The sequence below is a fragment of the Paramormyrops kingsleyae genome, chromosome 4 (genome assembly GCF_048594095.1).
Source record: "Paramormyrops kingsleyae isolate MSU_618 chromosome 4, PKINGS_0.4, whole genome shotgun sequence".
In the NCBI taxonomy this organism is placed as follows: domain Eukaryota; kingdom Metazoa; phylum Chordata; class Actinopteri; order Osteoglossiformes; family Mormyridae; genus Paramormyrops; species Paramormyrops kingsleyae.
The window spans coordinates 23,833,610-23,855,973 of NC_132800.1; the positions used below are offsets into that span (position 1 = coordinate 23,833,610).

The following is a 22,364-nucleotide window of genomic DNA, read 5'->3' on the forward strand; positions in this document are numbered from 1 at the left end:
AACACCTATTATATTTCTGTTAGGCTTATTTCATCTTAATTCTAATGTTCAGCCATCACTATTTTCCTTGTGGCATTTTGTTTACATGCATATACCAAGCTAGCAGAATGGGTTAATTGAACCCTTCTTTAAAAATTCAGCCAAAAGCTCTGCAGTAGTCAAAAGTTTTTAATAAAACCAGCATGACACCATAATTGTGTGTTATAAACTGTATATATTTCTCTATTAATGAGAGTGAAATTGTCTTAAGGACTAATGAATCAAAATTTGAAATATGTTTTTTTTAATGCATTTAAATAAAGTCTCAAACTATAGTGACCTAAAACATGTTCCTTAAGGGGAGAAAAATTACTACCATCCTTGCTGCTCGACAAACAAAAAGGTTACATAATTTTGCGTTCCATCTGGAGCCCAGAGCAGCGCAGCCATTTGATCCTCAACAGACATTCTCACCCCAGCCCTTCACAGGCGTCTGCTTATCCAGCCCAACACACCTACGTTCCCATCCAGTCCAAACCGCACACCCTGACGGTTCTGACAAAAGTGAACAAAGTTCACCTCACATGTAAACAACCAGAGGAAGGGAGAGCAGGGATTCCATACTGCCATTTCATCTGGATGTTATCCGGTAGAATGAGAGGGAATACCATTAAAGAGTTTCAAAAGGGTTTGGTTGTTTTTTTTAATTTACGGGAAACTTGACGTAAACAAGTGGGCTGTCGGTTGTGGCAACGTCAGAAAGATGCACCCAAAGGTGAGGCTGATCCGTGCCCAAATATGGCAGAGGCAACCTGGAATTTCCTGCTACTCCTTCGCATGGCCGCTCCGAGGAGGAGCACGTGGGTGGGACTGGCGCCCCTCTCAGATACGAGGCGAAGGAATGCATTGCACCACTCAGCTGACGGGACAGAAAAACTCCATCACCCCTCTGCAGAGTCTGTGTAACACATATATATTGAATGTGAAATATAAAACTCTTTAATTATTCAAATCAAACCGCCAACCTAAAATTGATCAGATCTGCAGCGACTGAGTAATTGGTGTGACTGAAATAAACGTCACGTTAGTGGCGCTGGCTGCCCACCGTAACTGAATTACAGGGGTGACGCGCAGATGACTGGAATTCCAGGAATGCCTGTGCTGTTGGAAGGAGACCATAAGGGGCCACCTCTGACGCACCTTCACACGGTCTGGGCCAGGACGCAGGGTGGCCCTGGGGCTAGGGGGCTATGAAGGCAGAGGGCTCCAGGTCACAAGCAGAGCGGGGCACGTTAGCGGCTGCTTGACCTCTGACCTCTGACAGTGATGCAGAGGTGTGCAGCAGATCGCGACACGCATGCTGCTCGTTTATGGCGGTGCAGCCACGTGTGCCTTCAGGACCAATGCAGTCCTGTGCTCAGAACGACTGGACACCACAGCTCTTCATAAACAGAAAGGGAAAAAAAAACAAAAAGGAAACAAACACGGGAATCCAAATGACATGCCAGTAATGTACTGTGCCGAATGTGTTTTCAATTGAGTCTCCTGGCGTCGTCCGGCGAGTCCCCACAGCGATTACGAATTGTTCCTTATTGCCGCTGAAAATAATCCCAATGTGTTTCCCCCCCCTCTTGCTGGAAGCCACCTGACCACTGCCAGGAAGAGGAATGCAAGCCATTCCCAGGAGTGGAGGCTGACGTCAGAGCTCCACATCGCTCTGCACACACACAGCAGCCCCCCCCCACCGCCCCAGCCTGGAAATTCCAGCGAAGGCCGGACATACGGCCCATCTGGAGCAGGATCTCTCTGGAGCGAGAGTCAGTACACAAAATACACAGGAACTACACAGCCAGATACACAGGAACTACACAGCCAGAGCACAGGAACTACACAGCCAGAGCACAGTTATTCAGTTATAAAGGAAAAACAAAGGATTTAGGCAGCCACAAAGGAATCACACAGTCGTAGCACAGTGATTTACCCAAATAAAATATGCAAAGAAAATCACACAGCATAAACTATACAGCCACAAGGAGTGACACAGCATTATCACACAGCACAGTTAAAGAGCTACACAGGAACAAGAGCACATGATTCCACAGCACAGTCAATGCCAGAGCAGAGAGCTACATGGGAAAAAGAAAACATGATTCCACAGCACAGTTACAGAGCAAAAGCGCAGAGCTACCCAGAAACAAGAGGATCCTACTACATAGCACAGTCAGAGTGAAGGCAACACAGGAACATGACGACACAGCACAGGGAAGTGCAGATACACCGGATTTACGCATCAGTCAGTTTCAGCATACACAGATAACGCTATACGTGACACAGTCCCTGAGCAGAGCTGATACGCTGCGGCTCCGTTCGAGTCCAGACACGCTTGCTGTAATTCTACGGTGGATTATCTATTGGCGTGCCTTTCCAACATCTCAGCACAGCGAAAGCACTGGAGTCACCGTGCCCGGGGAGGCTCAGCACGGAGCCGGCGGAGTGAGTGCGCTGGGTGCTCGTTAAGGCGCTCGCTGGACCTCGAGCTTAATCCCGAGCAGTGCCACTTAGCGCATTTGCTATGCGAGATGAGCTGAACAGCCTATGTCTAATTTGTTACTACTAATAATGATGTTGACTACATATCTTTGGCTGGTGAGTAGGACTGGGCAAGTCGGCATCACGGCCTGGAAGGGTTTGTCCTTAAGGAACAAGGCAAAGTCACTAAAGGGACTGAACCACAGACTCTCTGTCCTTTCAGCCCAGCTACAATGAATCATCACAATAACAGCTACCGCTACCCTTTGTTGACGGAGCAGTACGGCCGGAACAGCCAGAGGAGCCAAAGTTCTGTTTAGGGGATGCAAATGGGTCTATTAACCTGGGCCCTGAACTGAAAAACCTTTCCTCCCATTAACTGTGACTCATCTTTTCAGAGATAAAAATCACCATACATACGGAGTACATACTGAGTGCACAAACCAGGCCTCAATCACAGGGAAATGCAATCGTAAACAAAGCAGCCAGCACAGAGCAGCTCGGACCTTATAACCAGCATCAAGAGGCCTATTTACCTAAATGATTACCTCGGTGTTGGGGCTCAGTTTAAACTTCATGCCCTTATCTGTGCACTCGCCAACCTTTGGCCCAGTCTCTCTGCCCTGACTCAGGTGTTAGTCATTTAGTAGCTTTTAATTGCCAATTCATCACCGCTTCTCATTTGCATGTAACCATTTTGCCTTTGTAGTAGAAAGATATCATGCCAAAAGATCCGATTTGCACAGACAAACGGCAGCTGACAAAGCCGGCCCACTATTCCTGCGAGGAGAACACTACAGATTCTCAAAAATCAAATCCAGACAATCTGCCCTGCAAAGGACACATTTCGCTGCCGTCGACCTGCAGCGTAGCACTTACTTACTAAACTTAAATCATATTGTTTTTATGGCTTTCTGCGGTATTCTGCATTTGTGCAAACACAACAAAGTCTAAATCCGACAGTGAAAACATGGCCTCCTATGCATCTGATTACATGCAGACACATACCAGCCAATCCATTTACCTAGAGAGAACACATCAAATTAAATATCTAACGATTATTTCATATGCTCCATAAATCAAATCAAAATAACTCAAAGGAATAACTGAATAATTTATTGCCTCAAGATACCACATATTACAAAGAAGACTGCTCAACAGGGTCATTATTCCTAGGAACAATTACACATCCCTACTAAACCCTTTCACACAACACCTAAAAACTCACATTTTATACACTTCTTGAAGTAATAAACAAGAATGTGAACAAAATATCCAACAAACCACTGTGCCTTTTTAACACTTTAATGAAATTAAGGAATTGTCCTAAGCATTTCCCATGACTAGCTAGCTAGTGATGCAGCAGAGAAAAAAAATGTTATTAAACTCTTGGGTAAATATTAAGTCAATTGTCTTGTTTCTTTAATCAAATATTCAAAGGCACTGCAGAAAATCACAAAATGTATGTTTTTAATTCAGGAAAACGGCATGACAAGGAAAAGGTGCGTTCATCGCACCAGCATGCCCAGTTTCTCTCGAATCGGAGGCAGCTTGGGATTACGGTGGCCGGTGAAACACGGGAGGCACTGGCCAGCCTCGCACGGAGGCTCACTACTCACTAGTGGCGTGTCAGCTCACGTCACAGCGATGACGCGGAGGTGTGTGCTGCGGAACGGAAACAGGGCGACATTTTCCGTCCGACACAAATCTGTCTAAACTACAGTTAATGAAGATTTTCTGAGAGGCATCGGTTCACGCGGTGGGAGCGGAACTCGCCAGAGATTTATTCCATGATAACAAATGTCAGATTTATAAATGTTAATTCAGGCAGCTGAACAGGGAATGCTGAAGGCGACACCCCTCACTGAAGCGCTCTGCTCGTGTCGGGCTGTGCCTGAGCTTACCATGGGGCGTGCACGTGGACCCTGTCCCCAGGGCCTGCCAGGAGGTGGGCGGCCGTGTCCCTGTCAAACAGGACCAGCAGCTGGTCCCGAGGCCCCTCTTCCTGCGGGGGCTGGGGCTGCAGGGGCTGGCACAGGGCCAGCTGCAGGCCACACTCCTCCCACACGGCCTGGAGCTCCAGGACCAGGCCACCAGCTTTGGCATCTAGGGGATAGACGCTGTTAGCCTGGGGGAGCACAGATATACAGGAACTGTATGTAGTATGTTAACAGCTTGTGTATTCAGTGTTGTGTATTATAGCATCACAACAATGTAAAGACAGTCATCGAGTACACAGATATGCTCTGCGGATATAGCAATACATGTCATTGGCAGGCCAGGTTAATCAGTTGGTCACGGCCTCAGTAAATCATGGGTGAAATGTTGCCTGAAGAGGTGGGTTGTGTGTTTTTCTTGAAGAGTGGAAGGAATTCATTCAAGTTTTTTATTTTTTTTATTTTTGTGAGGGGGCGAAAATGTTCCACTATGAAGGGCCAGGCATAAGAAAAGAAGCAACTGATTCCAGAGCCTGAAGAGGCTGACTGCAGACATCCGGAGGGCTGTTTGGCTCGATGACGAGCTGTAGGTTGGATGTAGATGTTCCTATGGAAGCGGCTGGTAACATACCCATTAGCGTTAGCATGTTGAAGTGCATGACATTCACTCAAACGTTTCTCTCACAAGTGACATGAATGAGGATCAGAGAGCAGGTTCAGCCAGTCCCTGGAACAGTTGGGGTTAAGGGCCTTGCTCAAGGGCCCAACGGTGAAATCACTCTGCCAGTCATGGGATTGTAACAGGCAAAATCATATCACACACAGAGGCCTAACCTCTGAGCAGCTAGCCACATATCCATTAGCGTTAGCACAGCGAAATGCACAAAGCAGCTAGCCACATATCCATTAGCGTTAGCACAGCAAAATGCACAAAGCAGCTAGCCACATATCCATTAGCATTAGCACAGCGAAATGCACAAAGCAGCTAGCCACATATCCATTAGCGCTAGCACAGCTAAATGCACAAAGCAGCTACCCACATATCCATTAGCGTTAGCACAGCGAAATGCACAAAGCAGCTAGCCATATATCCATTAGCGTTAGCACAGCGAAATGCACAAAGCAGCTAGCCATATATCCATTAGCGTTAGCACAGCGAAATGCACAAAGCAGCTAGCCATATATCCATTAGCGTTAGCACAGCGAAATGCACAAAGCAGCTAGCCACATATCCATTAGCGTTAGCGCAGCGAAATGCACAAAGCAGCTAGCCACATATCCATTAGCAAAGTTCATTAGTGAACTTCAGGTCTAGTTAATGTATTCTGCACAGCGCTGCTCTACTGAGCTTTTATTTTTGCACTCTGCAGTGGGGTGCCACGAATCCCAGGCATTAAAACCCACTACCTCTGCTTTTGAAGAAACCTGAAGTCATCCAAGCTCATTTATCCATCCATCCATCCATTTTCTCCCGCTTATCCGAGGTCGGGTCGCGGGGGCAGCAGTCTCAGCAGGGAAACCCAGACTTCCCTCTCCCCGGCCACTTCCTCCAGCTCCTCTGGGGGAATCCCGAGGCGTTCCCAGGCCAGCCGAGAGACATAGTCCCTCCAGCGTGTCCTGGGTCTTCCCCGGGGCCTCCTCCCAGTGGGACATGCCCGGAACACCTCACCAGGGAGGCGCCCAGGAGGCATCCTAATCAGATGCCCGAGCCACCTCATCTGACTCCTCTCAATGCGGAGGAGCAGCGGCTCTACTCTGAGTCCCTCCCGAATGACCAAGCTCCTCACCCTATCTCTAAGGGAGAGCCCAGCCACCCTGCGGAGGAAACTCATTTCGGCCGCTTGCACTCGCGATCTCGTTCTTTCGGTCACTACCCACAGCTCGTGACCATAGGTGAGGGTAGGAACGTAGATCGACTGGTAAATCGAGAGCTTCGCCTTTTGGCTCAGCTCCTTCTTCACCATGACAGACCGATGCAGCGCCCGCATCACTGCGGACGCCGCACCGATCCGCCTGTCCACCTCCCGCTCCATCGTCCCCCCACTCGTGAACAAGACCCCGAGATACTTAAACTCCTCCACTTGGGGAAGGATCCCATCCCCGACCCGGAGAGAGCATTCTACCCTTTTCCGGCTGAGGACCATGGTCTTGGATTTGGAGGTGCTGATTCTCATCCCAGCCGCTTCACACTCGGCTGCGAACTGTCCCAGCGAGAGCCGAAGGTCACGGTCTGATGAGGCCAACAGGACCACACCATCTGCAAAAAGCAGAGACCTAATCCTGAGGTCACCAAACCGGACACCCTCAACGCCCTGGCTGCGCCTAGAAATTCTGTCCATAAAAGTTATGAACAGAATCGGTGACAAAGGACAGCCCTGACGGAGTCCAACCCTCACCGGAAACAAGTCCGACTTATTGCCGCTCATGCGGACCAGACTCTGGCACCGGTCATACAGGGACCGAACAGCCCTTAAAAGGAAGCCCGGCACCCCATACTCCCGGAGCACCCCCCACAGGACTGCCCGAGGGACACGGTCGAATGCCTTCTCCAAGTCCACAAAACACATGTAGACTGGTTGGGCAAACTCCCATGAACCCTCCAGAATCCTGCGGAGAGTATAGAGCTGGTCCACTGTTCCACGGCCGGGGCGAAAACCACACTGCTCCTCCTGAATCCGAGGTTCGACAATCCGGCGGACCCTCCTCTCCAGAACCCCCGAATAGACCTTACCAGGGAGGCTGAGGAGTGTGATCCCCCTATAGTTGGAGCACACCCTCTGGTCCCCTTTCTTGAAGAGGGGGACCACCACCCCGGTCTGCCAGTCCAGAGGCACTGCCCCCGATGTCCACGCGATGCTACAGATGCGTGTCAACCAAGACTGCCCTACAGCATCCAGAGCCTTCAGGAACTCTGGGCGGATCTCATCCACCCCCAGGGCTCGGCCACCGAGGAGCTTTTTAACCATCTCAGTGACCTCCGCCCCCGAGATAGGGGAGTCCACACCCAAGTCCCCATACTCTGCTTCCACATTGCCACGGAATTTCACAACCTCGCGCACCAGCTCAGGCTCCTTCCCCATCAGAGAGGTGACATTCCATGTCCCAAGAGCTAGCTTCTGCAGCCGAGGATCGGACCGCCAAGGTCCCCGCCTTTGGCCACTGCCCAGCTCACAATGCACCCGACCCCTATGGCCCCTCCTACGGGTGGTGAGCCCATTGGAAGGGGGACCCACGTGCCTTGTTCGGGCTGTGCCCGACCAGGCCCCATGGGTATAGGCCTGGCCACCAGGCGCTCGCCATCGAGCCCCACCCCCAGGCCTGGCTCCAGGGGGGGGCCCCGGTGACCCGCGTCCGGGCAAGGGAAAACATGTTTCCAAAATCTTTTTCATCATATGGGGTCTTTTGAGCCGAACTTTGTCTGGTTCCTGTGGACCAAGCTCATTTAAATGCTTTAAATGTGGGACAGACCTGGCTACCATTTACAAAAGCAGTCCTTCTAAATCTAACAGCAACACAAAGCTACTGGGTCAATAGCGTTTGAGGTTTCACACCTATATGTGCAGGGTCTGATGGCCAATCTTCACTGATCGCACATTCCATCAGTAAGAGCAGAGTGTGAAGGTTGAATCAGCAGAGTAACAGCACAGCTGTACATAAAAAATACTGCTATCCATACAACATAATGGGAGACGTATTGGAGTTCAATAGGACAGATTGTTGGTGCACATCACGCTGGTGCATCTGTGACCAGGACAGCAAGTCTTTGTGGTGTATCGAGAGCCACGGTGTCTCGGGGAACGTCGGCATACTGTCAAGAAGGACGGGTCATGTCCAACAGGAGTAACTGTAGCTGCAAGAGGTAGCTGTCTGAAAGGATTGTATCCAAAAAACACAAAAGCACAGCTGCCCAACTCCATGCAGAATTAAATATACACTTTGACTCTACCGTTTCCACCAAAACGGGTCATTGGCAGATCCACAGGGTCAACATTCATGGTTGAGTTTCTATAATCAAACCTTTGGTCTCTCATGCCAAAGCCAAACATCGGTTTCCGTGGGGCCAGCAGCGTAAATCTTGGGCTGTGGACCATGTACTGTTTGATCAGTCCACTTTCACTGTTTTTCCCACATCCAGAAGAGTTCCGGCGTGGAGATACCCCAAAGAGGCTTTCACCTGGACTGCTGCATACCCAGAGTGCAACACAGGAGTGAATCAATGATAGTTTCAGCTGCGATATCATGACATCACCTAGGCCCACTACTTGTTCTACATAGGCAAGGACTACTGAACCATTCTGGAGGATCACGTTCACCCAATGGTTCAAAATTATACCCTGAAGGTGGTGCCGTGTATCAGGATGATACTGCATCAATACACACAGCAAGACTGGTAACCGTGTGGTTTGATGAGCATGAAGCTGAACATCTCCCATGGCCTACACAGTCACCAGATCTGAACATTATTCAGCCACTTTGGGGTGTTTTGGAGGAGAAAGAGCAAGAAACATTTTCCTCCACCAGCATCACAGTGACCTGGCCACTGTTCTGCAAGAGGAATGGCTCCGAATCTCTCTGGCCACTGGGCAGGACTTGTGTATTTCATTCGCAAGACAAACTGATACTGTATTGGCTGCAAAAGGAGGCTCCACAACACACTAATAAATTACTGTGGTCTAAAACCAGGTGTTTCAGTTTCAATGACCAACCCCTGTATATATCTTTGTGGGGACACTCCATTCAATGGGCATAATCCTAATCCCAACAATGAGAACCTTAACCCCTACCCAGCTCTAACCTGAACCTTAAATAACCCAACAAAATAAAAGACTTCTGCTTCTGGCTGTTTTAGTGTTTTTTTTTTTTTTTTTTTATTTCATTCACAGATTCTTTATAAAAATGAGGTTATCCTTGTGAGGACTGGAAGAATGTCCCCACAAGGTAAAAAGAATCAGGTGTTTATTACATAATGGGAACACTGGGTCCCCACAATGTAGTATATGCAAAACCACACAAATATATCTGTTAGTGTGTCCTGCGTAACACCATGAGAGCGCCCCACCATCCTCCGGCCAGGACAGCCTAGCACAATGGGGCACAAGCGCCTACGGTCTGTAAAAATCATTAAAAGACAGCAGAGTCGGAGTAGCCAGTAACAGAATGTTCTCCTGATTAAATCAACAAGCCTTAATTCAAAGGGAATCTCTCCAGCACGAGGGGAGCTAATAAAGTGACGATTTAACAGTGCAGAAAGAACAGGCCGACCCCCCCAAGGCCAGGGCAAAGGGAGGGGTCGCAGCGATTCGCCCGGGCTGCCTTGGCGCCGGCTGATACCTCGCCCAGCCACTGCCAGCCTGCTACACCCGCAAGCGGAGCACAGATCACACTGTTCTGTCTGAAGTGCCAGAACAACGGGGTCCTCGCTCAAGCAGGGTCGGCCATTTTTCAGGTCAGCTAGCATACAGGTGGAACTGGCACACAGGCAGGTAACCTGGAGTGCGTGAGTGACTCCCCCATCTCTGTGGTATGGAGGGAGAGACGGTTCAGAGACCTAAATTAATGGATGACGGCCAGGCTGTCTGCTAGGCTCCTGCATCATTGTGACAACTACAGCTGACTATAATATCGACGCCTTTCCCACGGCCGGTTACCCAAACATCAACCTGCCCGACGGCCTATAATGGGTGAGCACCAACTGCATTATTCATATTTCCCACATGTGTGAAAAATAAACGATCTCTCTTTGCACGATGATGATCTCCGAGTCAGCCTCGTTATTTTAAGTGCATATCCTTCACAAATCTCAAAAAAGAACAACAGTTTTTCCATACCGAAAAGGGGGGGGGGGGAAGCCACTTTCACAGATTGTCTTCTCATTCTGCTTTATAAACAGAGAGCAGCAGGGAATGAGTGGCCGGATGGGGAGTAGGAACTTGTTAAAGACCACAGGACACAATGTGCAGAGAAGCTGGGTCTGATCCGCTCACAGACTGCCACACAGACCATGAACCAGATACCAAAGAACCAAACCAGTAACAGGAATAAACACCAGGGCACTTGCTCAGGTGGCGACACATGTTACCACTCGTATGTGATGATGTCACCCGCCTCAGAAGTGACGAAAATGAAGGTTACAGATTATGGGGAGTGACCTCAGCGGGCCAGAGGAGGAAGCTAGAAATAGGGCAGGGGGCCGCTTTCCACTAAGCGCGACGAGGGGCCCGGACCAGAGCACGACCTGCGTATGGGGAGCAGCGAACTGCAAGCTGCTCGGGTGAAAGACGGGGGGTGAAAGACATGGGGGAGGGGGGGGGCGCTTCCTGTTACCTACGCGAGCGATCGGAGCTGGGCACGGCTCCCCCCACGCATCACTACGGAAACAAGCGGGCCGGCAGGGCATGCAGCGACAGACGTGATACACGCTGAAGGGACCCTTTAATCTTAAAGCTGAAACTTTAATGTCTCATTTATAAACTTCTGAGCGACTGCTGAGCCAGTACTCCTGCAGCCTGCGTGGCAGTCAGCGTTGGTCTGCAGCACAGCTCCTTACTGCTTCAGCACAGCCTGCGTGGCAGTCAGGCAGTCAGCGTTGGTCTGCAGCACAGCTCCTTACTGCTTCAGCACAGCCTGTGTGGCAGTCAGGCAGTCAGCGTTGGCCTGCAGCACAGCTCCTTACTGCTTCAGCACAGCCTGCGTGGCAGTCAGCGTTGGTCTGCAGCACAGCTCCTTACTGCTTCAGCACAGCCTGCGTGGCAGTCAGCGTTGGTCTGCAGCACAGCTCCTTACTGATCAGCACAGCCTGTGTGGCAGTCAGGCAGTCAGCATTGGCCTGCAGCACAGCTCCTTACTGCTTCAGCACAGCCTGCGCAACAGTCAGGCAGTCAGCGTTGGCCTGCAGCACAGCTCCTTACTGCTTCAGCACAGCCTGCGCAACAGTCAGGCAGTCAGCGTTGGCCTGCAGCACAGCTCCTTACTGCTTCAGCACAGCCTGCGCAACAGTCAGGCAGTCAGCGTTGGCCTGCAGCACAGCTCCTTACTGCTTCAGCACAGCCTGCGTGGCAGTCAGCGTTGGTCTGCAGCACAGCTCCTTACTGCTTCAGCACAGCCTGCGCAACAGTCAGGCAGTCAGCGTTGGCCTGCAGCACAGCTCCTTACTGCTTCAGCACAGCCTGCGTGGCAGTCAGGCAGTCAGCGTTGGCCTGCAGCACAGCTCCTTACTGCTTAAGCACAGCCTGCGTGGCAGTCAGGCAGTCAGCGTTGGCCTGCAGCACAGCTCCTTACTGCTTCAGCACAGCCTGCGTGGCAATCAGGCAGTCAGCGTTGGCCTGCAGCACAGCTCCTTACTGCTTCAGCACAGCCTGCGCAACAGTCAGGCAGTCAGCGTTGGCCTGCAGCACAGCTCCTTACTGCTTCAGCACAGCCTGCGTGGCAGTCAGGCAGTCAGCGTTGGCCTGCAGCACAGCTCCTTACTGCTTCAGCACAGCCTGCGCAACAGTCAGGCAGTCAGCGTTGGCCTGCAGCACAGCTCCTTACTGCTTAAGCACAGCCTGCGTGGCAGTCAGGCAGTCAGCGTTGGCCTGCAGCACAGCTCCTTACTGCTTCAGCACAGCCTGCGTGGCAATCAGGCAGTCAGCGTTGGCCTGCAGCACAGCTCCTTACTGCTTCAGCACAGCCTGCGCAACAGTCAGGCAGTCAGCGTTGGCCTGCAGCACAGCTCCTTACTGCTTCAGCACAGCCTGCGTGGCAGTCAGCGTTGGTCTGCAGCACAGCTCCTTACTGCTTCAGCACAGCCTGCGCAACAGTCAGGCAGTCAGCGTTGGCCTGCAGCACAGCTCCTTACTGCTTCAGCACAGCCTGCGTGGCAGTCAGGCAGTCAGCGTTGGCCTGCAGCACAGCTCCTTACTGCTTAAGCACAGCCTGCGTGGCAGTCAGGCAGTCAGCGTTGGCCTGCAGCACAGCTCCTTACTGCTTCAGCACAGCCTGCGTGGCAATCAGGCAGTCAGCGTTGGCCTGCAGCACAGCTCCTTACTGCTTCAGCACAGCCTGCGCAACAGTCAGGCAGTCAGCGTTGGCCTGCAGCACAGCTCCTTACTGCTTAAGCACAGCCTGCGTGGCAGTCAGGCAGCCAGCGTTGGCCTGCAGCACAGCTCCTTACTGCTTCAGCACAGCCTGCGCAACAGTCAGGCAGTCAGCGTTGGCCTGCAGCACAGCTCCTTACTGCTTCAGCACAGCCTGCGCAACAGTCAGGCAGTCAGCGTTGGCCTGCAGCACAGCTCCTTACTGCTTCAGCACAGCCTGCGCAACAGTCAGGCAGTCAGCGTTGGCCTGCAGCACAGCTCCTTACTGCTTCAGCACAGCCTGCGTGGCAGTCAGCGTTGGTCTGCAGCACAGCTCCTTACTGCTTCAGCACAGCCTGCGCAACAGTCAGGCAGTCAGCGTTGGCCTGCAGCACAGCTCCTTACTGCTTCAGCACAGCCTGCGTGGCAGTCAGGCAGTCAGCGTTGGCCTGCAGCACAGCTCCTTACTGCTTAAGCACAGCCTGCGTGGCAGTCAGGCAGTCAGCGTTGGCCTGCAGCACAGCTCCTTACTGCTTCAGCACAGCCTGCGTGGCAATCAGGCAGTCAGCGTTGGCCTGCAGCACAGCTCCTTACTGCTTCAGCACAGCCTGCGTGGCAGTCAGGCAGTCAGCGTTGGCCTGCAGCACAGCTCCTTACTGCTTCAGCACAGCCTGCGCAACAGTCAGGCAGTCAGCGTTGGCCTGCAGCACAGCTCCTTACTACACCAGTGTGAAGCAAGATCTCACACATCAGATAGCAGCATGCAAGAAGGCAGCTCAGTAAAAGCAGCCCATGCACATTAGCTGATGCCAGAAACAAATGGCAGGTCCTGTCCATGGTGCATTCTTTTTCTGAAGGGGGGGGGGGGGGGGGGGGACTCACAGAGGAGCAGTGTTTTCTCCATGGGGGGCAAGAATGAGCTCCCAGCTAATGAGTATCAGCTGTGTTCGAGTGCAGGAAGAGGCCCCAAGGAGGGAGAGACTTTCAACAGGCTCGCAGGAGGAAAGTTTGCGGGGGGCAAGGGGGGTGGGGGGGCGTGCTCTGCTGGAGGAGGAAACTGTCAGTGCATAGAGCTGAGCTGTAACAAACGGGGGAAACAATGTGAAGACAAAGAGATGCCTTTATGCAGACAGTCACTAGCACAGTGACAGGGGCAGCTACATCAGACACGCAGAAACGCATTGCACAATAAACACACAAACATTTTCCTTTTCTAATTAATTTTCTGATAATATATCACTTTACCCCTAGACACCAAATGCCTTTCATTAACATCTGTATCTTCCTCCATGAAGGCCGTGTATGCAAAACTTCAGAGATCCTTCTGGACCGTTTCAGTGCGTTTGTTCCAAAGCTCCTTCATGCGAGTCAAACATGCGTCTGGACACGAGCGTCCTGGACCCCTGACAGCACTAATAAAGACAATTTATAGTTAAACAATGCCTGCACCACAGCCAGGATCGCACAATGGGGCCCCGGCAAGACGGGACCACTGGGAGCGCCGACAGCAACGGAGATCGTATCGGCGAAGTTATAAATCACCCTGCCACGATTTACAGCTCCTTTTATAGCTGGCTTTGCCCGAGGAGCTCCGGGACAGGCTGGCACAACCCATGCGGCTGGGCACGCCCACCTACCCAGCCAACGCGCACACTGGGATGAGCACAGGGTACCCGGTAGGGGCGGGCATCCACACAAGTGTAATTAACACAGTTATGCGTAACAGTGGGACGTTCCTTTGCTGGCAGCATCACTCACACTTATCAGGCATAATCAGGTCACAGTTTCCCCACGTGTGACGGAAGGGACCAGAATCTTGCTGGTTACAGGTCAGCTCCGGGGTGACAGGATGACGCACGTCACGCACAGACGGCGCCAAACACATACCTGCCTGACAGCTAGGGCGGCGCTCTAGGACTCTGCCCCCCCCCCCAGAAACTCCGTGCCCTCACCTTACACCTGCTGTGGTCCCCCAGCCCATCGTGGAAGCTGTCGGTAACCATGGCAACTGCAAAAGGGATTCATTGAAGCTAAGCAGGTCTGGGCCTGGCCAGTACTTGGATGGCAGACCAGTGAGGAAAGTTGGTGTTGGTGTAACCAGCAGGTTATGCCCATGCTATGGTTTGTGGAGCCCCCAGTGCGGCACGTCTACTGGACGCAGCGTAAAACCGCGGTCCTGACTCTTAGTGATTCAAACTCGCTGCAGCGAAACCCCACCACAGTATGTTGTAGGACACAATCTTTAGAGGTAGATTGAAGAGACTCTTCAGTTATAATTGTTTATAACAGTTTTTCCACATTCATGAATTTGCAGAGTGATGCATCTCAGCCAACTGAACATGCAGACAGCAGAGAATTATAAAATAAGGGGGGACTTGAGCCTCAAATTTGAGTCATAGGGTCCAAGTCAGCTTCATGTCTCAAGTCCAAGTCAAGTCCAAGTCTTTCCATCAGTTTTGCAGAGTCACAAATTTGTCACTTGAGCCTGAGTGGGTCACAAATGGTGAGCATACTGGCACAGAATCATCCAGGTGGGTGCTACACTGCACTTGCAGATGTGGACATTACAGGTCCAAAAAGTAAAAATCCAAACCGGGATTCTGTTTCAACCAACCAGCTGAGTACTCTGACAGTGATTCTTTATGCTCAACTGGTTAGTTGAAACAAAACCCCGGTTTGGATTTTTACTTTCTGGACCTGAAATGTCCGCCTTTGTTGAAGTGACTCCCCTTTGGTTCTGTAAAGCACATTGGATGTCTTGAAGACCACTATATAAAAGTAACAGTCATTCAATTATAAAATCTCTGGGTTTATTTATGACTTAATATCATCACCGAAACAGAGACACAAGCGAAAATCATCAGTGCATTTTTCCACGACCTCTCATTTAGCAGCGGCTAACAGGGAGTATGGGGTAGGCAGGGGGCCCTGGACTGACACGGCTTCCCAATGTCGCCTCTAGGCACGACCGTGGGGGTTTCTGGGTAAGTATGACAGAGCAGATTACGCGCAGCCCCACGTCGACTTCATGTTTTTGTGGCACTGCTTCCTTTTCAAAGGAAAAAGTCCTTATTTATAGCTTCCTGTAAACAGCGCTCACGCCATCTGTTTCTGGGACACAGAAATGTGTTTCTCATTCTCATTTTCAGGAAACCTTTGATTCAAATGTCTTTGGCTGAATCGAGACAAGGTGAAGTAAATAAAATGTCCATAATAGTTAATAATGTTCCTGACTGAGAGCTGTTTGGCCACCAGATAAACGCTGAAATAAAAGTGTAAGATTAAGATGCCGTGCTGATATACGTGTTCTCGTCATGTGCGACAGACTAGCCCTTTCCATGTGACGTACATCCCCGAGAAATCGATTAAACTCCCTCTTCGAGGCTGACAGTAAGCAGGGTTACGATGGAGTGATGCTGACTGCTGAACATGCTGCCAGTTTTTCCACAACAGTATTCAAACAGCAGAGCCTCACTACAAATGAGTAATTCTGCCTCTGTCACATGGTGTATCAATTGCAAGTCACCCACAAACTTCCCCTACTCCCTCCAACCCCCCCCCCCACCACACACACACACACACACACACACACACACACACACACACACACACACACACACACACACACACACACACACACACACACACACACACACACACACACACCTCCCCAGCAAAGACGGAAGCTTGCATGGCTGCTCCTTACACACAAATAGACTTAGGAGCAGTACCACAGTGAAATCTGCGACCCCACACTCACTACCGAAAGCCTCCCTTGATGAAGGCTAGGCGCCTTGCACGGGCACCTCAAAAGCTGAAGATACGAAACAATAAACATAGGGACTGTACTGCCAAAAACCAATCAGCACACAGGGTGCGCTGCCAAGAGTCTTACGTAATGCAGACCGTCTCCCTGCTGCCTAATGAAGCACAATTGCCTTGACTTCCCACCACACAGACACTCACACATTACTGCCATTTCCGAAGAGGACAGATGAAAACGGACGCCACGCTCTACCCCGTGCCCTGGCCAGCTCAGAGTATACCCAGCTTCTGAGAAATCGGGGCGCAGGAGCGTGCCCAAATCCAGACGGGGGGTGCAACACATTGACAGCGGCGTGATAAATCACATGAGGGCGTGTGCAAGCTCAACGCGGGGCCGCGGGGCCGTGTAGCTGGGAGCCGCGAGCTTGCTCACACCGATCCCCTACGATCCTCTGCGGGGGAATTCCATCGAAAAACGCAGAGCTCATCGCCAGGCACGTCCCGCGTGTCCCGGGGACAGTGAGTACCTCGAAAATGATGACGGCCCCATTTTTCCAGGAAACGGCATGTTCACCCGCTGACATGGTAAAGAGGCATCACTGTTCCCGTGTTTGCAGGACGGATACAGGGAGTGGGACTGGGGCAAAAACACCAACATTTCTCTGATCTCTGTGTCAAAACCAGCTACATACAGAATATGCCTGAAGTCTGCTGTTACATCTCCAATATCATGACTACTCTCTGAATTATCCTCACCAAACACGGCGAAAAGGCTTGTTTTATTTACTAAGAAAGCAAGAGAAGTATTATTCCTACTACGATCATCGCAGCGAGATGAGCTAATTTCAGGGGAATGCTCCTTTAATCCTCCTGCTACCCGAACCTTGGGCTGGGTTAGCCACATAAGCTCCTGCACCCAAACCACACCGCTCCGGATCCCTCGGAACGGAACCGCAGCAAGAAACAGAACCTGAAACCTCGATGGCCGGCTGTGTGGGAGAGAAGCTCCAAAGCAAACTGGTGCTATCATAACTGTGCTTGTGACCGGAGCCTCATCGGAGGCTGACTGATAGAAGTCGCCAAGCAGTGACCGCACGCCAACGCTGCTGAGTCATGGGACACAGTACTGGAAAGACAGGGGGGGCGTGTGTACGATGCAATGCCATTGGCCGAAATCAACCCCCCCCCCCCCCCACCCACCCCCCAACGGCTTGCTGCATCCTCGTCTCCTTTCACTGTTTACATCCTTAAGGTAAACAAGCAAGCCTGTCCCTACAAGCTGTGATTAACGGAGGGACAAAGGCCTGGGCTATCATCACTCAAAAGCGACACCTGTACTTAAAGCCAGGGTACACAGGACAGACATCAACGTGTCCCAGCACATTTCCAGAGACGCGGCGGGAACGTGCACAGCGATGTTCGGGAATCATCTCGGTGCAAAGACCTCATTATTCCTCCTGTAGGCTCTTACATTTTGTTTACAAAAGTGATAAGAATCTGGGGATGAAGAGGAGTTCAGTACAGCCCATTCTGCCACCGGAGACAATGTTCTTTACGCTTCCACTACTTCTGGAAAGCTGGCAATCAGTATGTAGAACTACACTGAACTGGAGTATCTTAAAGTATATGTCAGATAATCTGCAGTGAAGTTACTCTAAGCTGAGCGTGTAGGGTTAAGGCAGGCATGGATGCTGGGGCACCGTTCTGCAAATGTGCCGTAGTCCAGCTGGTTGTGGATTCAAATCCTGTGGTTGGCAGAGAGCCCATTTAACATTACTGGGAAAAGGCCTTAACTGCGGCTGCTCCAGGGCTGCAAGACACTGGCTGACTCCATGCTGCGAATTAAAAACTGCCTCACACCCGTATTTACATCTCCCTCATGGAGAGCAAGAGGGGGCATGCAAAAGCTAATTCCCCATGGAGGACGAATGAAGCATGACTATTATCCTATGCATGCAGGGTCAGCACAGCACGTACAGCAAAGGGCAGGGTGGAAACTCCTCAACAGCGGCTCTGTTCCAGACTGGAGCCACACAATGACATCATCTGGTGACTCCCTGCCGTTTCTGGGGGAAACCCCTTTTATAAGTGACTGCTACACTGGGCTTGCCGATCCATTCACAAAAGTTATTTAAAAGTTTAGCACCTGACACTAAAAATTCATTATAGGAAATGTTTGTCACGTTTTTTTCTCCCCCAGCTGACTTGTCACTGTTGCGCATCTCCCAGACCCGTAAATGATCCGGAATGCCGGAGTTCACACTGGGCAGCACGCATGTCCACGCTCGCCCTGCCCTTACCTGCGGGGCTGCCGCTCTCGGTGAGGGTCTGGTGCCTCCAGAAGCTGACGGCCGACCTCTGCCTGCGCTGCAGCTTGCTCAGCCTCTCCGCCAGGCCGCCCCTGTGGGCAGCAAGATGTCAGTCACATGACCACCTCACATGACCACCCCACACGATCACTCCAAACCTCCCCCCACCAGTACAACCCGCCATGTCCGGCCAGGACAAACAAACATACGGGGGAGGCTTCTCTGTTCAAAATGTGCTAATTAAAAAGCACTCGAGCTGCCAGAGCGGGTCCACATTTTTGTCAGCTGGAAAATCCTCCTAAAGTTTCTCAGTGTCGTTGGCCCTGAACTTCTCTCCGGCTGAGACCCAGGGGTGGGGGGCGGGGGGGAAACAGAGTCCACTTCAAAGAGACTGGCACAGGCCTAGTGTGGGGGTCAGACTGTGTGCGTGTGTGGTTTTGTATACATTACACTATTTAATAAAAATCTGACATCTTTTACTTTCGTTGGGACTTGAGATTCCCACTATTATCGAGGCGAAACCAGCAAGACGATTGGATGGGGGGGGCATTTGATTTCCCATTACAAATAGATCCATACTAAAAGTTGCAGTAATTTTGTACATGCAGGGGCATAATTTAGATGGTTTGCATGTTACATAAATAGGAAATCACAAAGTAATTTGACGTGCAAAGTGTACAGTACAGAACTATTTGTTTAGAAACTGGTAATAGAGTTTTTAATGTTATTGTTCAGGCTAGCAGAGTGTGATGAGTTAAGGTTGGGGGGGAGGGGGGGCAAGTATTATTCCTGAACTTTCACATTTGCGTGGATCTGGCCCTAACCTCGTCAGAGGCCATCATAGCTGGGATTGGGGTCATGCCCATAGAAATGAACAGAGTGAATAGTCCTCATGCACAGACACACGTTACAGACACTTATTACACCTTACAACACAGGCCACTTCATAGACCAAAGCATTGGGACACCTGGGCATTACACCTCCGGGAACGTCTATGACACCCCATTCGAAATCCATAGGCATCAATATGGAGTCGGTCTCCCCTGTATAGATATAACAGCAGTCACTCCTCTGGGAAGGTTTTCCACAACATTTTAGAGTGTGTCTGGGATTTTTTGCCCATTCACCAGGGCTCTACAGTGAGTCCATTTCACCTACATATGCAAGTAAAAATGGCGGCGCGCGAACATGAAAAAAGATTTAGCCGAGTCACCTAAAATGATCACGGTATTAAGTGCACTTTACTCACTATTACAGTTGGGTATAAAAAGTGACACAGGTGATGTTCTCATATTCATTTAATTGTCGGAGTAACGACACAAAGAATAACGAGCTGCTTCAGCCAAAAATCAGGGAACGTTGCAGGTCATTTCAAATAAAAACACAGGGCTGCCAACTTCGGTCAGCTGGCTGGAGTGAGGTTCTCAATTCGAGACAAGTCTGCACACACATGCACACGCATTTACATATACAGTTTTTTACCTTGTCGATAGCCTGTAGGGTTTGCAATCTACCCCAATGTTTTCGATGCCAATAATTATAGGCTTATAATGGCGCAAGAGTCTCGACAGATGCGTGAGATGGCAACCCGGAAAATGCACGTTTTACACTTTATTATACAGTTAAGTAATGTCAGCTTTGACGAGCACAACAGTCACCAATAAACTACGTCTATTCATCCAGCATTTTATAAAGTACTGTGTCTGAAAACTTTTCAGCTGTAGGATTTCAGGACAGAGCAGCCACTCTATTAGGAACATTACGGCTTTTTTGTTCACGGTATTAGATTTGCTGCTGTTATTAACGCTAATGGCACATTAGCGCAAACGAAAGGGCTGCCTAACGGCTCTGTGCGGGCCAGTGAAGTTCTTCCACACCAAACACATCCATCCATGTCTTTATGGACCTCGCTTTGCGCACTGGGGCACAGTCATGCTGGAACAGAAAAGGGCCGCCTTCCCTAAACTGTTCCCAAAAAGTTGGAAGCATAGAATTGTCCAAAACGGCATGCTTGGTATGCTGAAACATTAACAGTTCCCTTCCCTGGAACTAAAAGCGCTACCCCAACCCACAAAAAACTACCCAAAACCATTATTCCTCCTCCACCAAACGTTACAGTTGGCACAATACAGCCACGTAGGTAACGTTCTCCTGGCATCTGCCAAACCCAGACTCATCCATCATACTGCCATATAGAGTACTGTGATTTGTCACTCCACAGAACACGTTTCCGCTGCTCCAGAGTGCAGTGACAGTGTGCTTTACTCCACTCCATCCGACGCTTGGCATTGCACTTGGTGATGTGAGGCTTGCATGCAGCTGCTCGGCCATGGAAGCCCATTCCATAAAGTTACTGGTGCACAGTTTTTGTACTGGAGTTAATGTCAGAGGAAGTTCGTAACTCTGCAGTTATTGAGTCAGACTGCTGGTGACTTTTACACACTTTGTGGCTCAGCACTCGGTGACCGGCTCTGTTACTGTATGTGGGCTGACACTTTGTGGCTCAGTTTCTGTTGTTCCTAAATGCTCCCACTTTTCAATAATTCCAACCTACAGTTCACCATGAAACATCCAGCAGGGAATAAAATTTACAAACTGACTTATTGTAAAGCTGGTATCCTATGACCGTACCACGCATAAATTCCCTGAGCCCTTCAGAATGACCCATTCCTTCACAAATGCTTGTAAACCTGACTGCATGGCCAGGTGCTTGATTTTATACACCTGAGCAAAGAGTCTGAGAGAAACACCTAAATTCAATGACAGAGGTGCATCACAATACTTCTGTCCATATAGTGCACGAGTACAAACGTGCGAGTGTGTGCGTGCGTGCGTGCGCACGCGCGTGCGTGCAGCAAGCAAAAAAAATATCAGTTAAGACTAATCCAACCAGCAGCCTGGGTGGTTTTACAACTTGCATCTGGACATCCAATCTAATTTCAGCATAGCTCTCCTTATTCCTGGTTCGACTCCGACAGCCATGTGTTTGTAAAGTGCCATTTGCCGTAGCTTTGGACAAAAGTGTCAGCTTGATAAAGTAAATGTACTTGGCCCTGACAGAAAGCATCTATTTATGTGTTCATTCTGATACTGGTAGATAAAAATCAGCGCAAACAGCCACAGACACCCGACCTGCCAGCCAGAACAGCCACACCTCGCCCCAGCAACAGCATAACACTCACACATAGCTAAGAGGAGCTGTGTTTTATGACAAGCTCTGTATCCTTACCATGGATTACGTCAGGCTGAGCGCAAGCTGGACGGTATCACTGCTCATATGCGGGAAACGAGGGCCCGATCTTGGCCTGACTCCGCCATGACATCAACACTCAGGTCCTACACTAACCCTACAAGTATCTACTTGGAAGGCAAAGCCAGTCTTAGAGAGCGTCAGTGTCAGGTACGGCAAGCCACCTTCTCCTCGGAGAACAGAGACGCCGTTGTCCTTCTGAATGATGACAGAATGACAGATGCCGCCTGTTAATTGCTGAGCTCGTATGCAGTTTGTTCCACGTAACATCTGGATCTTTTGTACCTGACCGGCAACGGCACAAACGCATTCCATCACCATTCAGGCGCACGTTTCAATAATACAAACGAAGTCGATAGAGTGCAATGTGAATGTGAGCCACATGACCGGCATTCAGATCATGGCATATGGCACAATGCACACGGCATCGTACGTGCCGGGGGAGAGCGACGCAGGAGGCCTGCGTGGCAGTGACTCACTCAGCAGTAAATGTTTGCACATCAGGTACGCCAGATAGGAAATGTACTCCCTTGTGGTAGT

General features: G+C 50.5%; 1 protein-coding gene across 3 annotated transcripts in view; it reads right to left on the reverse strand.

Moving 5' to 3' along the window:
• spidr (scaffold protein involved in DNA repair) overlaps positions 1-22,364 on the reverse strand; it is a 74,677-nt gene that overhangs the window by 30,851 nt on the left and 21,462 nt on the right. For all 3 annotated transcript variants that reach the window (XM_072710897.1, XM_072710896.1, XM_072710898.1), the window contains 2 exons: positions 18,565-18,665; positions 4,413-4,614 (listed from right to left, as the gene is read on the reverse strand). In XM_072710897.1, coding sequence (XP_072566998.1) covers positions 4,413-4,614; positions 18,565-18,665 — 303 coding nt within the window. The remainder of the gene's footprint in view (positions 1-4,412; positions 4,615-18,564; positions 18,666-22,364) is intronic.